Source organism: Indicator indicator, chromosome 5 (assembly GCF_027791375.1).
Source record: "Indicator indicator isolate 239-I01 chromosome 5, UM_Iind_1.1, whole genome shotgun sequence".
NCBI classification, from domain to species: Eukaryota; Metazoa; Chordata; class Aves; order Piciformes; family Indicatoridae; genus Indicator; species Indicator indicator.
Genome location: NC_072014.1, coordinates 17,669,057 through 17,686,024, shown reverse-complemented (window position 1 = coordinate 17,686,024; position 16,968 = coordinate 17,669,057). Strand labels below are relative to the sequence as shown.

At 36.5% G+C, this 16,968-nt stretch overlaps 1 protein-coding gene across 3 annotated transcripts in view; it reads right to left on the bottom strand.

Annotated features, from left to right (window-relative positions):
- The window catches only part of ZNF385B (zinc finger protein 385B), a 132,166-nt gene extending 118,181 nt beyond the window's left edge, over positions 1-13,985 (bottom strand). For 2 of the 3 annotated variants that reach the window (XM_054381115.1, XM_054381116.1), the window contains exons 1-2: positions 9,963-10,206; positions 6,149-6,164 (exon numbers count right to left, since the gene is read on the bottom strand). In XM_054381115.1, coding sequence (XP_054237090.1) covers positions 6,149-6,164; positions 9,963-10,206 — 260 coding nt within the window. Of the gene's footprint in view, positions 1-6,148; positions 6,165-9,905; positions 10,209-13,930 lie in introns of those variants that run through there. The other variant, XM_054381117.1, reaches the window with a different exon arrangement.
- Positions 13,986-16,968: the final 2,983 nt, after the last annotated feature.

Below are 16,968 nucleotides of genomic sequence, written 5' to 3'. Positions count from 1 at the left end.
TAATTTGCTCCATTCCTTTCATGATGCTGGGAAGAGTAAAAGAGTAAAGAATTTAAGAATAAAAATCATTACCAGTTCCAGAGCCCACCATATCTTCCGCACAAAATGTAGTGTCAATTCTGCCACTTGAAGACAGAACTGAGCAAAGTAGCGAATATTGTAACATCAAAAATGCTTATTGTAGGATCAGATCAGAATTAGCAAGCAATACGATGTCATATTACCTAATATAGAAGACAGATTAAGATAAACTGGACAGAGTAACTCAAGCAAAGCCTAGCAGTGCACAATGTTAACCACCTAAATCTTTGACTGAGGATAGCTGCTAGCAAGGGAACAGTTAATAATCTGGCAGAGTTAGAATGCCCTCCTTCAAGAATGATAAAAATATGGTAAAAAAGGAGGTTTTACAAAGGTAAATTTACAAAGAACTTTTTTGGAATCCTGTACATTTCCAGAGAGCAAAGTTAGCAGTGTGTTCTAAAGTTGCTGTTTAAAAAAAAAAATTCTCTACTGAATAGTTAGGGTGTTTCGTGTACATTCTAGAAGTGTGTTTTGTCCTTGATCATTAAATAAGCACACAGAGAATATTAGTCGAGGGACAGTAATTCTCCATGTCATAAAAAAAGCTTATTGCAAAGTGATTATAAAACTGTTTGTAGTGTAAGAAGGTGACAATGAATTTAACAATTATGTCATGAATGACAAACATGCTTACAAATGTCATCTGAAAGACTACAACAAAATACCTCCAAAATGCTATCATAAATGTGAGTAATTTAGGTCATTGGGGAGAACTTTCCTTTTATTAGGTTTTTCCTATGATCCCCATCACAAACTGAATTTTTGCTGGTTTGGTTTGTTTTTTGTTTGTTCCTTGGTTGGGGTCTTTTTTTGCGAGGGGGGGAAGGGGGTGGTGTTTTGGGTAGGGGTTGTTGTTTTGGGGTTTATTTGGTTGGTATTATCTCCAAGGAACACCTTAGCAGAAGCTATCAGCTTTGACAGAACACCAAAATTCTAGCACTGAACCATAAATTGACCATTACCATAAAAAGAACTGCTAAATGAGAAACCATGTGCTCAGTATAAAACTAATTTCATGCTTTCAAAAGCACACAGTGGCTTCTAGCAAGATAGTGGCCCTGGGACTTGCAAAGACAGATTGGCTAATACAAATGGTGTGTGCTCCTGATGCAGTCTGCTTAGCCAAGCTTTACATGTACTGGCAGTAAATGGAAATTCTCGAATCTTCTGTCAAACAAATACACACTTATCTATAACTTTAGAGCTGAAAGCTATAAAACAGCTGTCTCATAAATATATTTAGCAGGAAAATGCATGAGCTGTCCTAGTTCCTCATAAAAAAAGAGCCCACAGCAGTCTTTTACATAGTAAGCATAGCTATTTCTATAGCAAGCAAGAAAAACATTTTATTTTTTTTCCAGTATCTTTCCTTCTTTTATTAAAAATAAATAAAATTACTATTAGCAAATACAAATATAATCAGAGTAGGTCTTACCACAGATGAAATATATTACAACAGCAATGCTTAAAAGTAATTAAGGTAAACTAATTTTGTGTTCTTGTCTAGGAGAAATTCCCAATAAAGAACACTTTTTTTTTTAAACACACAGGTACAAAGTCTATTTAGTTCACGATAACGCTTCTTTTGAGCTTTAAGATTTATTACTAGAACTTCACAGGCTACCTTTAGCACACTATCTGTTCCCTTAGATAAAACTTACTGCACTAAATCTCCAATTTAACTGGTTAGAGAAAAGTGGCAGTAATTTTATACCCTTCTCAAGCAAGCTGTCAGTGCAAATGAAATACTGGAAGCTATCCTGGGCATGACAGATCATAACTTTCAATATTAACGATGACAGACATATGCAAGATGTTAAATCACGTATACAATTTACTTAATTCTTTACTTTCTTAGGTTATCTGAAGAATCCAACAGCTCTTGTGTTTTACATATCATTATAACTATAATTTGAGATTTAACAAGCCAGAAGGCAAGCTCTGGTAAGAGGTATTTAGTCACACTGCTAATGAGCTTCTTTCTGTAACAATAATACAGCATCACTGACATGTTCCAAAAACATTTAAAATGCATAGGAAGTCACCTACTGGAAAGATGCCCTCTGCAAACAGCAAGCAAGTAAAGGGAGCTTGCCACATATTTAGACTTACTTTTAATACTTAAATGAGAATAAAATTGTGTATTACATCCCTTGCCAATTCCTTATCCTTTCCACTGGAATAACTAAAACACAAAGGACATGCACCCAGAAATAATGCCAAACATATAAGCATTCATTCAATATCATATCACAAAGCAATTCAGTGAAGTTTAATAATAAAAATCGTGCTCACCTCTACTGGGAAGTCCACTCCACATTATGGCAAGATTATTTAAGCAGCCTAAACAGCAACCAAGTTACGTAAACAAAACTTCCAGTATGTGACCAATATGATCTACGGTGCTACAGAGACTTGGCTCCAGCCCTGATCATCTGTGTGACAGTACACTGTTATACCAGTGCAGCCTCAAACCTTCCCAGATGCTGGCTTATTGCATTGCTCATTGAAAATCCTTCACATGCTGGCAACATTTTAGGGAAGGACAAGCACACTCTGAGTCATTTGTAAAGAAAGCAAAGCAATTTCAGTTCTGTATCTTCATGCGTACTGAAACACAGAGCACTGTCAAAGTAGAAGTCTGAGGTGAATTTATGCTGAGAAACAAGCAACCCAAGCCTTCATTATCAATGCATGGAATCAGCTACAGCGATCAAATTCAAACAAATCATTTTAAAAAGGGATATTATGAAAGGCTCTACAGATTCAGCTCCAAACCACACAGAATGAAGAATCGTCTCTCTAGACTGTGTCAATGTTAAAAATAGCTCTGTCTTTTCTACAATGAGCACGAGACAGAGGAGAATCAGTAGCCTGTATTCTGATGAGGTGGATTATTGGGGAAAAAAAAAAAAAACAGTAATAAAAATTAAAGATTCCTTACAGCTCTTCTAAATAAGATTAATTTAGAATTATGCAAATGAACAAATAAGTACTTTTTAACCACATAACAAAGTCTATTATATACAAATAGAAGCATAAGTATTTAGATGAAAAATTTTAGAATACTGACCCAGCAAAGATCTGTACAGAATCAATGACTAAAAGTATGACATTATATGACCAACACCTTCATCTTTCAAACCCAGTAATTTTTAATTACTTACTATGAAAAATCTCCATGGCTTATTAAATTCATGCTCTTCCTACTCCCACACAGACTTCCCACTATGTAAATCTTTTTGTCTTTAAAGGTACTTCATACATTTTCTTTCCCAAAAAAGGTAAGAGGGCATGTGTCGCTGTGCAGACTCATACCCACAGAGATACACAGGTTAATAAGAATCAGATGTAATCATGACTAGGTTAAGTTTGCAAAGAAATAGAAAAACACAGGATATTTTATTATAATACCTGTACGGTTATCCAAACAGACTACTGTGTCGCAAAACAGCTATAAATAAATTTTGGCAGGATTTTTTTATTCCAGATGAGGATACTTACAACCCAGATGAGTATCTAAATGATTTTGGAAGACAAAAAATAATAACCAAATTTGTCTTTATTATTTTTTCAGTCATTTTAATACAGAAATCACTGCTGGGAATGCACACTGAATAAAAATGATGACTTTGCATTTATAGATTCCTTTTCATCTCAGCTGTCTACTCAAAGGTGGGGTTTTCTTCTTTTGCATTAGGGAATTTTTTTAATGTTTTGCTCTAATGCATCTTGACAATTACTTAAAAACAACCAACCTCAATGAAATAACAACTTTCCTTTTTTTTTTTCTTGAATAATACCAGTACGTACACAAACCAGCCACCTATTTTTATGAATTTTACCAGTACTTTCACAGTGCAAACACAAAGCACAGTAGATACAGTTTGAAGTTCTTTGCAAAGAAGAAACCATCTTTAATGTTAGCTCTCCCCAATATCAAATCTCATCATCAACATTTTGTAAGGAGCATCAAGTGCACTGAAACAGTATAACAGATCCCCTTAATTTCAGAGCAACTAATCATAACTAATGTGAAAGAAACATAGAAATCACTTATCATAAATACATTTCATATTGTAAGAAAAATGTTAACTTATGTAGCATTTCAATTGTGGAAGTTACTCAAATGATGGAAAGAATGTGGAACCATAAAGCAAAGGAAATCTTGTTCAAAAGACCACTGAATAAGAGAAGTCATCGACATACCCTGCAGTGAGAAGTGGCACGCTGTTTCCCAACAGCTCACTAATCTAAGTTGCAACTCTTTTAAAATTACTATTATACTGGAGAAAGGTAATAGTTTTGGGTTTTAGCAAAAAAAAATTCACCTTCTCCAAACAGAGCAGTGAAACAGGATAGCAAAATAGGGCGCAACTTCCCTTTCACACTGAGGGCTGGTGGTGAAAGCCCCAAGGTATTACTCCACTTTGTGCCCTTGCAGCAGCAGGGTTTTTCAAAGTGCTTTCCAAATGATTGGGCTATAGGCAGCAGATGCAGAAGCAGAAAAAGCACTGACCTACAAATCTAAAACAGGACTTGGGCATAATACAAGAAAGAGTAAGCTCACAGTGCTTTCTGCTATCTTCTATCTTCTCCTCTATAGTATTACACATCAATTCTATAGCTATCTATGCACACACTTAGTAAGACTCGGCTCACAAACTTTGAAGTGATGACCTCTGTAAGTCTAAAAAAGGTTTGTGCATAACACAAGAAAAAGTAAGAGTACAGTGCTTTCTACCATTCCCCTCTTGTCTATAGTCTTACACATCAGCTGTATAGCTATGTGTGCATGCATTTAGTGCCACACTGCTCACTTACTGTTTTGGCTACTGCTTACAGTTCCTTTGAGTACATGGCAAAATAATTCATTAAATATATTTGTAATAGAAGCCTGATTATCCTTGCTCATCTTTATAAAAATGAAAGACAAACATTGATAAGGAATTTGAGAATCCAGATCAAGAGGCTTGAAGTGGGCAAAAAATCTGTTCTCCATTAGGTGGGCACAAAGCAGCTTTAGATGTCAATGAAGCTACTTGCCAGATAGCTAGTCTTGGCCCAGATAAGGATTCAAACCTACATACAAAGACCTACATTTAGAATGAGATTCTTCTGACAATTGAAAAACAAGAAAAAAACTCTACTAAAATCCACAGCTTCATTCTGTTGTAACAGACCTTTGTTTAATCCTGCATTGACCTAGTCACCTCGCAAGGTAATTGCTTTACAGTTTCATTAAAACAAAAACAAAAACAAAAAAGTCTTCCTCAAGGGCACCAGGCCACAGGTGGGTGTGTGGATTTAAGGCTAGCTGAAATATTTTCAGAATGATTTCTCAATGTCTACTAATAGTCGCTTTTAATCTTTGAGAGAAAGAAAAAGTCAAATTATTAGATAATTAATGCTTAATCAAAATTAGATGTTAAGGAAGGTCCTTTTCACTATTCACACTTCCTTACTCTAGGCATTTGGCGAAATAATACTCAAGTTATAGTCCATGGATCCTTTGAAAGGTAATTCTGAGCACGTTGTGAGCTTCCCTGTTTCTGTTAACTGGAAGGGATGCCTACTTAAAAGGCATTATTCCAGCTTCCAATAACATGGCATCACACAAGGAGGCAAAGCAGTTCTAAGCTCTGTTGCCAAAAGTGAAGAAAATCTGCCTTCTCCACAGTCTTTTGTTCCTCTCCCATGTCCAAGCCTGTCGTTTTACTTTCTTCCTTGCACTACCATTACCAGGCCCTTTTTGTGACCTGATTTAAGTCATGAACACAACAGAAGTCTATTTATTTATTATTGCCATGTTAGCATGGGTGCAAAGGCGGCAATCACAAGATTCCCCACGAGATAGCACCCCAGGAACAAGAAATGAGAAACTGTGACACAAAATTGGTGTCATCCTCAAAGCAGATCTGGGAAAAACATAACGATGTCACCTACAAAGCTGGCCACAAAATATATGAACAAACAACTCGGTGTTACCTATACAGATATCTCGCTTAATTAAAAAAAGAGGCTTAGGAAAAGAAGCGAGGCAGAACAGCCCGGCAAAGCCCACGGCGGCGGCTCGCCCGGTCAATGCCCGGGCTGCAGCACCACCTCGTGGAAACTTTGCCAGCCCGCAGCCAGCCCCAGCCTTGGCTGCCTCAGATCTCGTCCTCGCCTACCTTTATTTTCTCAACACGCAACTCATTAGTTATCTGTTAGCAGATAAAGAGGCAAACAATATTTAATTAGCCAAGTCCGTACCATACTCCCAAAACCGATGCCTCCCTCTTTGAAGCACAGATGCTTTAGGCCCTTGTTTTCAGGGTAGCAGGAGGGATTATGTGTACCCCAAGCAGCTGCGACCTGACCCGCAGTTATCACTGCTGCAGGGTTCCAGTACATGCTGCTGAAAAGCTTTTAACAAGCTCATTCCAAAACACATTTCCCCAAAGTTGCAAGAAACTACCCTTTCTTTTCCTGTTTATAGGAAATAACTGAAATAATTTCCAATTCAATCTGCAGAAGCAAATACATGCTTTCTTGTTTGCTTATTTCCTTCTGGCAGAAGCCTGGCTGTGCATCAGATATGCCTGGCACAAGGATAGGGATGGCCCCTGCAAATGGCATCAGTGACAAACTTCACCTTTAGCTGCACTAAAATGGAGAAGGTGTATGACTGGTAATGAACAATAATTAATGTAAGCAAAACTGAAGGCTCTAATATCACACACAATATACTTTTCCAGTATAATAGTTTTCTTCACACACATTTTTTAACACTAATCTAAAGAAAATGCGTTCGATAAGATGGATTAAATCACCAAAGCCTTCCTGTTTAGTAATTTTCTAGATTTGATCAATACAAAGAAAAGCAGCTGTTAAACTTAATTTTAGATGCAATTTTTCTTGAAGTTACTGAAATCACAGGCAGAGGTGCAACAGCAAAAATAGCTTCTAGATTTCAGTGATTGTGTGGGGCAAGCAAAATTTTAATAAAAGACTATAGAAACAGAGTAGGCTTTTTAGAAAAATATGTTCCTAAATACACTTTGAAATTCTATGGCAATCATACTCTAAATATAGAGAAATAAATTTAAAGTTCTCTCTAAAAGTATATTTAGACTTCAAATATATAAAACTCCCTCTTCTATACATCACAGAGTATTACTGCCAAGAACCAGACTTCCACAGTTATCAAGTCTTAGCAAACTCTTGAAGCGGTACAAGGAGCATTACCTAGTACTGAAACAACAAACAGATGGTGCAATCGTAAAATACAGTGGAGGTCAACAATTAAAAGGATACTTTGTAACAACTTGAGGCTGTCTGTCACAAGGAGGATCTCAGGAGAGGATGAATATGAAAATATATCTGACAACTCCTTTATGTTCATCCCCATTTGAAAGAAAGTCCACCAAGAGCCAAGAAGGCTGGAGGCATTGATGGTGCACAAATCAGTTCTGTCACACAGAATCAAGAAGATTTCTGGCAGGTCTCTAATCCTGGTTTCTGTACTGTCAGAGAATATTTATTCTCATCTAGATTTTACAGTCACCTTATTTTCCCCCAGGAATATTATTAATTTCACATTCATCTTATGGTGACAGAGGAAAACTCCAATGAGAGATTAGCAGAAAACTTACAAAAATATTCCAGAGCTGTGTTGAACCATTGATTAGAAGGGTATGTAGTTATAACAATGAAGAGTGAGAATGGCTATTTATTTCCTTCACACATGGAATAAAGTCTGTTCACCGGTGAGGTGAACATAATTTCTTCTACCACCTGCACAATTAATTCTGTTTACAATGTTAGCCAAAGAAATGGGAAAGGCAGACTCCCATTACAAGAGGTAATAACACTCCAGAGCACATGGATTAAAACTGAGCCTGGATAATGTCAATTTATAAGAAAATTAATTTCTACTTATTTTTGGAAAATGTTCCTTGAGAACTACATTTCAATAAGTCTTGTTCTCCTACTGGCCTTTAAGCAGCGTATTAAATTGTCTGTGCAATTATAATAATAAACTGTGTGTACAATGCATTCCTTTCTTTTAACTGCTATGAAACAAACACCCCCCACCTGTGAGAATAGAATGTCTGTTTTGACATGCACTGGAAAGACCAGCCTACCTAGTAAATAACTAGGATACACTGTAATGTAGAGACCAGTGAACAAAGCACAACCAAACATGAATCTTAACTGCTAAACTGTATAGTAACTCCACAGCACATGACCCAGCAAATATAAAGTACCCTTATCAGAGTAGTCTTTGAGCAATAGTGTCAGAGGTGTCATCCCCAGGAATGACATCAAAGACATCAGATACAGGAGTCCAGCTAACAAGAAGCAATGGAAAATATATAGTATTGACATTTTAAATGTAGAAGAACTGAAATTAAATAAGAATTCCTCAGATATTCAGCTGTTTTAATAAGGCACAGGTGCTATTCAATAGGAATTAAATCTTTTGGACCACAGGCTTTATCCAAGTGACAACCTCACACTGCTTGGTTCTAAACCAAACAAAACAATGAAAGAAAAGGGAAATTCAGTTAACAAGAATCAACATAAAATAAAAAACAAAAACAAAAACACCACCTAAGCAAGACAGCAACAGCTAAACTCTTTAATATAGCTTGACTGTTTCTACATAAATAAAAAATATCTCTAACAAAATTAATACCATCTCTTTAGTTAAGATTTGAAATCTGTTACTTCATCAATACCAAGTGGTAAGAAACAGCAACTTTTGCTTCTTCTAAACAACAGTTTCATTTGGAGCAGTGGGTACTTGGAATTTGGAACAAATTCATTTAACCTCTACAAAGGATTATTTGCTGTACTTGCTTAAGATGTAAAGAAAACCTTTTAGGATCAGCTTTGGCCATTTTGGACTCTACAGAATGTCTAAACCTGCTAAGTTTTCTTTAGCAAAATAAACGGAAGGGAAGAAAATCTATGTCAACTATCAGAAAGCAAAGCATCCTTAAACTGCTCTAACAAATTCTCTTCAGTGCTGTTGAAACATCACAGAAGGATAATCCTGCAACAAAATCCTTTAGACTATGCCAGGAGCCCTTAAAAAAAGGAAAGAGAGTCACAACATCATTACCCTCACAGCCATACAAGATCTAACCTATTTGTTCAACATGTTCACTCTCTTATATGTGCAGAGAAGTAAGGAAACACTACATTTTTCTCAGAAAAGCTATAAACCAAGTCTAACTGTGAAATAAAAATAACCCCCACAACAACAAACATCAAAACCACAACACACACAAAACAAAAACACATTATGTGCTTTTTACCTTTACATTATGCATGCAAATTACTTTTTGCCCAAGCATTTGGGATCTTTATTTTGCCAAGTGAAAAGTATTATATTAAATTACTTCTCACTTGAATGAAGATAGTTAAAACCCAGACCACTGAAAAGGCCAAGCCTGCAAATCCCAGCTCTCCTTCTGCCTGTCTGACCACTACCTATCTTTTTCTCCTGTACATATAGCATCCTTTCAAAACAAAAGCAAAAGACAAAATGCATGACTATCCAAAGCCACAACAGTCTCTTTTAAATAGACCATATCTCAACTACACAAGTCCCAACTCAGTCACTAATCAGGCATTAATGCAATATTGCTTCAATACAAGTTGGCTTTGCAGGAAAGAAAGAGACCATTAATTCTAACTGTGGCAAGATATTATTAATTATTAGTCTTAATCTATATTAAATTTAATGATTATGTTGGGTGGGGGAAGATAGAGCTTAAAAGCTTCCTTAGATCTCGACCAAAATCCAACATCTGATATTAATCGTGTACCTGTGTTTGTAGTTGCAAACAAAGTGCCAGTGGCTGTACTTGTAGGGAGCTTTCCATTATTTAGCTGCTTCACTCTTCTCAGGTGAGACTTCCCATTGTAATGAACTTGAGCTTGTGCCGCAGAGTTCAGTTGTATATTGCACACTTCACAGAAAGAAAACAGTACCTTCTTTTTTTCTTTGCTTAATTGATAGTCCTGTCTGTCGTTCCTCAATCCTTTTTCTTCAAAGCCCTGTAGAATAGCTGGTTGATTCATAATCCCATCTTCAAAGATGTGTTCAGGACTTAATGGACGCTTCATACCTAAAAAGCAGACAAAATTGTTATTAGAAGCCAACTAATAGCACTTACTACAAAATAAGCATTTTGCGTTTTACAATTCTATATAGTATAAACCAAAGACCAGTTCCAACATACAAGGTTCCAAGCTGCAGAGGTGTCACTTAATAGAGAAAACGCACATTTGTGACACACCAGATCTCAGAAATAACAAGTTGGCAATAAATCAGTCTGCACACAGCGATAACTCACAACAACTCATTATTTTGTTTCCAAGCTCTCTATTTTAAAGCATGTTTATTATCGCATCTCTAGCAAAGGTTAAGATTACTTTCAAATATATTTCCTCCACCTCACTAAATGGTGGTTGCAGAGATTTTCATTTTCCGATGACTGTAGCTGTACCCACTGCTCCAAATACAATTATTCAACAAAAAAGATGTCAACAGGAGATGCTACTGAAACACTGGAAGACAATAGACTGTTCAAGTGAGACTAATGATTAGTTTCAACTTTTACATACACACAGATCCTCAGCCTTCACACAACTATTAGTGTTGTCTATAATAGTCTTCAATGCCTTCACAATTAAAACTATTATGTGGAATACCAGCTAGAAGACAGTCTTGTAAGAGCTACACAAATACATAGTAAATGACAGTCCCTAGACAACAATCCAAGAGCCTGAAATATGCATAGCTGTCCCTAAAGAATAAAAAACTCATCATGATAAATGAGCCAAGCTACCCAAAGAAAAATTTCATATGGCAGGGGGAGAGACATGTGCAAGTGTGTATTTCTTTTAAAGTACGCTGCTAAACCAATACAGAAGGGACAGCTCTTTATAAAAAGAATAAGGGTCTAGGGTAACTCAAAATACTTCTGTTTTCCTGACTAAAAAAAAACCTGATGTTTACACTTTAATCTTTACCACCACTTCCTAAATAACTGGGTCAGCTGAAGTCTGTCTCATGGAGCTGTGCAGAAGAGCTCTTTCCCGGCAAGAATGCACGTATATTCAGCTTTGAGAAGGAAAGAGGCTTCAAATACAAGGTCCCTTTTCCAGCCCAAGAACCACAGCAGCATGGAACTTTGTCATATCTACCACTCTGATAGAGAGGGGAATGAGAGAAAGCACACCTACACACACACAAAACTCAAAAGCAATCATAGCAATCCTCCCAAAACAGTATTTGCAAGTAATACTAGAATACTCCTCTCATTATCCTGTCATATATATTACCAGGAGAAATTGTTTGGTTCTTTGGCACAGGTGCATAAGTGGCAACGAGCTTCATGAAAAGGTTAAGTAGTCATTTATATGGTGGGATGGAGTATTTAATCATGTTCCTAACTCTAGACCATGCTTAAAATCTTAGTATTTGTACACTTTCCTTCTCAAGCATGACCAAGTGTTTTAAATGGAGTTCATAGTCATATTTCATATAGCTGACAGTTCTCTCATCAAATTCACAAAAATTTTAAAGAGTACAGTAAGATATACACCACATCAAATATTGAAACAAAAAATAATTATTGAAAGTAATTGTAGGGTCTAGGTACCTAACGGCTTTTTTTAAAAAATAAGAGTAGTGATCCTAAAAAAACAGGCTAGGCACTGTCACACTAAATCATTTAAGTGTAAGTATCAGATTTCAAGGCAAGCAACCAAGATCCTCAACTCAGCTGATCTTAGATGACATCTTCACCTGAAAATTTAATCTGCTTAGAGCTTTGGCATTCATAACTTTTCAATGTATTTTTAAAACTATAAACAACTTCCCATACCCCCCTTTGTTTTCTGTAAATTTTTATAACAACATTGATGTAGTTTTTGTTCTTTGAAGTAAATGGCTTTGAAACAAATGTGTTGTCGTATTACGTTGTTTTAGAGGCTATAAATATACAAAGGTAATTCTTCAATAATAAAATAGTTAATAGTTTTAAAACATTAGCTTGTCAGAAACATCACAAGTTTGATTGCAGAAAGCAAATAATTCAAAATATAACTAAATAATTATTCCAATAATCTACAAGATCTTAATGAGACTCAGTTGGTTTAGACTCATTTAAAAGTACTGAGGCAGACATCTGCATTAGGAAGCTGTGTGGACTAAAAGGCAAACTGATGAAGCAGACAGCTGCTGCTGATTACCTGTAACAGCACCAGAACCTTTTAAAGAGGGTTTACTTTGGAAAGCACTGGGATGGTACTTCATTAGCCCATTACCACTGCAGCAAGAGATACACAGACTCCTAGACTGCATGCTTTAGTTTACTTTCATTCAAATTAACAAAACCTTTCAGCTGGTAAAGTCCAAGATCGCTGAAATATGAACAAAGGCACGGTTAACCAGGAAAATCAGAACAGTTATATCAAAAGTGCATTCCTGATGTGACCAAAACCATTTTTAATATGGACACACCCAGAAAAAACAACTAAGTGTGGCAAGGACTTGAATAACACATATGCACCTTAAAGCAGCATCCCAGCTGCCAGCACATATAGAAAATTACCTCCAGACCTCCAAAAAGAAACCACTGTCCAAATTTCACCTTTGTTTTTTTACAAACTCACTTTTACTACAAAGTGCTGTCTTAGCTGCATTAACAGAGGAAAAAATGAGTCCTTAAGCCAATCTCTGGCTACTAATTTAAGAATTAAAAACCACAAGCTGAAATTTTAAAATAACCTTGATTGCCTAAAGCTCTGCAACTAAATTAAAAGGTGACCTCATTATATGCAGCACTGACCCTCCAACAGCTGTTGGCAGCCGCAGATGCAAAGCCCTTCTGAAAAAATACCTGCATTAAGCATCCTAAACCTTAGCTTTAGGAGGGTTTTCAGCTGCATACTCTGACCGGTAGGACTCTGGAGAGGACCTGTACATACAGACAGAGACCACATCATGCTAGCTCCCAGGAGTTAGTCTGTTCCTACACAGCAGTTCCAGCCCTTGTCTTCCCAGGATTTGAGAGACCTGAAAATTTGGTAGAGCACATTATCTGTGTTTGAAAAGTCTTACCAGTCCCTTCTAAAGTGTTTAAGATGAAAATGTTGGTGGCAAACATCCACCAAGATTTTACAGTAAATACATCTTTCACACAGTAATACAGCTTCTACCATAACTGAAGTGTGCTAACTCGTGATGTGCATGTTGGCTCAAAAACCAAGGTTGTTACATGAAAGGTCCCATTTATCTTCAAAATTCAGTTTCCTTTCTTTCTTCTTTAAAGTTAGGGCTGGAAAACCACACATATAAAAATTTCAGCTGACATGTCCTGGCTCTAGAATAAGTGCAACTCTGTATTGAGTCAGTGTTAAGAATTCCACCATGAATACAGTGTATTTTTTAAGAAGTAACTTTTTCTCTAGAAAGCTATCTGAATGCTTGATACTTCGATGAGAGAAATTTGCACATACACATTAAATTGTAATAAAAAACAAAACCAACCAACCAGAACCAAACCAAACAAACCCCAAACAAACAAAACAAAACAAAAAAAAACACAACCCAAAAGACTTGGGCATTCTTCCTATTCTCTACGTTTTCTAGTCACTCAAATTTACGCAAGCAAGCATCTGGCAAGTGTCTTTTTCCCTTAAAAAAAGAGCTTTTCACTGCAGACAGATTTTGAAGTGTTCTGGGAGGTAGTTATTCTCACTCACCCTGAGTCAGATATGAAACGGGGCCATTTCGTTCCTCAGGCTTACACATAGCTCAATAACATTATCATGTAACAGCAGCAGCTACTTGAGACTAATGTCAGTGAGCTGAGAATAAAGAGAAGTTACATGATCATTATATTCTGCAAAACAAACAAAAAAATAATTTAGAGTAATGGTTATAGATGGGATTGAGACATATTTAAAAGTACATTTAAGACTAAAACAAAAAATTATTTAATTAAAAGGGGAAAAGGATGGAAATAAGGGAAAAATACAACAAAGCAATCCTGCAAGCTCCCGCCTTTGTATGCACAGTATAAGCCAAGTCTCAGCAGCAGCTGATACATAACAATATCCACAAATTATAATGGCTCATATAAAAGGACGTGATTCTGTGAATCACGCTTGGAGAGACAGACACATTACAAAGGTAGTGTTCTATCACTGTAGTTGCATTTACTCAATGACTTAAGAGGACTATACCCTATTAAAAATTGAAATATGAAAATGTGAAAACAAGGGAAAAAAACAAAACACAAACAGGAAACAAAGAAAAGCATCTAAGTATGCTAGAAAACATACTGCTGAAATAACCCAGAAAAATCTAGATATGTAAAGGGATCATACGCCATACACATTTTTCACAGGGATTTGAAAGTCTAGTCCTTTCTCTTGCAAAGTTCTGATTCAAGCCAGGTATATTCATTTTCACTCTGTCCAAAAATCATAAGAAGCAGAATACAAGTATAAGGGATTTTCAAGTACTTGACATAAGCTTTAACCAAACTAAAAAAGTTGTCCTCCCATCACATTTGCTCTCCAGTACTCAGAACTAATCTATCCAAATAGATTCTGCAAGCAATACTGGAGCTCGAATGAATTAGTGATTTATGACACCACATTCAATTTCTTAGGTGTCATAGGATACCCTGTTAGGATTTCTGAAACCACATCTTCTCAGCCTCTTTCAGCTAGTAAAGAAATCTAAGCATGGACATCCTTTATACTTTAAGCTCAAGGCAATTAGACTTTCAATTTAGCTAATTTACTTTTAAACAGAGTTGTGCTTTCAGAGGAGGTACAAAGAAGTATTAGATAAGTCTTTGCTGTAGGTAAGAATATGCAAATCTTAAGTCAAAGGAAATAAGCTTTTGTTATCCTACGAATTAGTGATGGTTACATGAAGCATTATTTTCCTGAGCACTGTTCTAAACTTTTGCAATGCCCACTCCTAATTAGCTGATACTTTAAAGAACCACTATGCTGGAAACAGAATTAGACTGTCATCCCTCTGTGGATCTGTGCTAGGTAAGCAAAAACAGAAAATGTATTTCAACTACCTACATATGGTCAAAGAGTAAGTTCTCCTTTAGCCTTTGGAAATAGTCAAATGAGTTACAGAATATAAAGGGACAAATACAAAAAAATTAACTGGCTTTCTACATTGCTACCTTTTCCAAAAGGTTCACTGGGACAAGTGGGGAAGGGGGGTAAGAGAGGAAGAGAAAAAAAGAGACCCCTAAGGCTGATCCTAGTGCTGTATACTTCCTAAGCACCTCCTATGGTGAAAAACTATCTATGCAGAAGGACCAGTGAAGACTGTATGCATTCCTTAAGTGTTCTGACTTGAAATGGAGCAATTATGATTCCATAGTTTCTCATCCCTGCTATAAAACACTCACACACACATTAAAAAAAAAAAAGGGGGGAAAAGAATGGAAGCAGAAGAAAGATAAAACAACCAGCCTGAATGCCTCCAAAGCATTCACTAGACGTGCTTTTGAGAAGTCTTAGGACCTTTCTTATATTTTTAGATAGTATTTCCCAAACACAGATAAACTATCAAGAGGCATATGGTTTGCACCATCTGGGCAACAAGTTCTACTGGGATACTGTGGTGAACAGCATATGTATAGTGCCTTGTGTGCAGTATCCTACAGTGTTAAAAAAGCACTAGAGACTACTTTGAAGCCAACCTTGAAAAATTCCCCATATGTTTAAGGGACCAGTTTTCTTTCAGCTATGTGTTCCTCTTTCAGAACAAATCAAAACAGAAAACTGCCATGTTTAATCTTCATCATGTCATGAAATTCCTCAAGAAGGCATCATATTCTGCAATGTTTCCACATGTCAAACCATTTATTAGCCATCCATACGCATCTGATCAGCTATTACTTAGCTTTCATCTCTGCTCACAAAGCACACGGAATATTTTAATTCAAATTTACAGTAAAAACTGGATGGTTCAGAAAAGTAAATACATTTCTATGCCTTCAGGTCCTGTTGTAATAGGACATGGGGTAATGGTTTTAAAGTGTAAGAGAGTAGATTTAGACTAGACATAACGAAAAACAATATTTTTTTTACAGTGAGGGTGGTGAAACATTGGCACAGGTTGCCAGAGAGGTGGTAGACATCCCATCCCTGGAAACATTTAAGGTCAGGTTGGACAGGGGTCTGAGCAACCAGATCTAGTTAAAAATGTCCCTGCTCACTGAAGGGGGGGGTCAGACTACATGGCTTTTAAATGTCCCTTCCAACCCAAAACATTCTATGATTGTATGAATTATGGCATACTGACCAAACTGGGTTAAGTAAACTTTTAGCTTGTTTTGATGCTGGTTTATCAAGGCAAAAATGAATAGGAAGCCAGCTTGCTATTCCTGTGCATGAAAAGTTTTGAATGGTGTAGTATGACAAATGGCTGACAGCCTCTTCACTAACACATTTTAGAGTACTTAACATTTGAACGAGTTTCTCTTTAAACTACAAAAACAGATGGTTGTTTCACAACACAAACATTAGCTGTTCAGTACAAGGTAATTCAGAAAACTGAAAACATTCAACTAGCTAGTACAGTATTTCGCTTTGTTCTATCAGCATTGAAATTACCACCTTAAGAAAACCTGAACTTACACCTACTGCACTAGATTGTGAGCTCAGCTAAAATTGGAGCAAATGAAAATCACTCTTCACTTAGATTATCACAGATTGTAGTTGCATGTGCTCATGGTCTGGCTAGCTTTAATTATAAGGTTGATCCTTCGCTCTTTAGCCCCTGTACTTAGGATTTCTGGCCTTCCTTACATGAACAAGAATAGATTTACACATCAA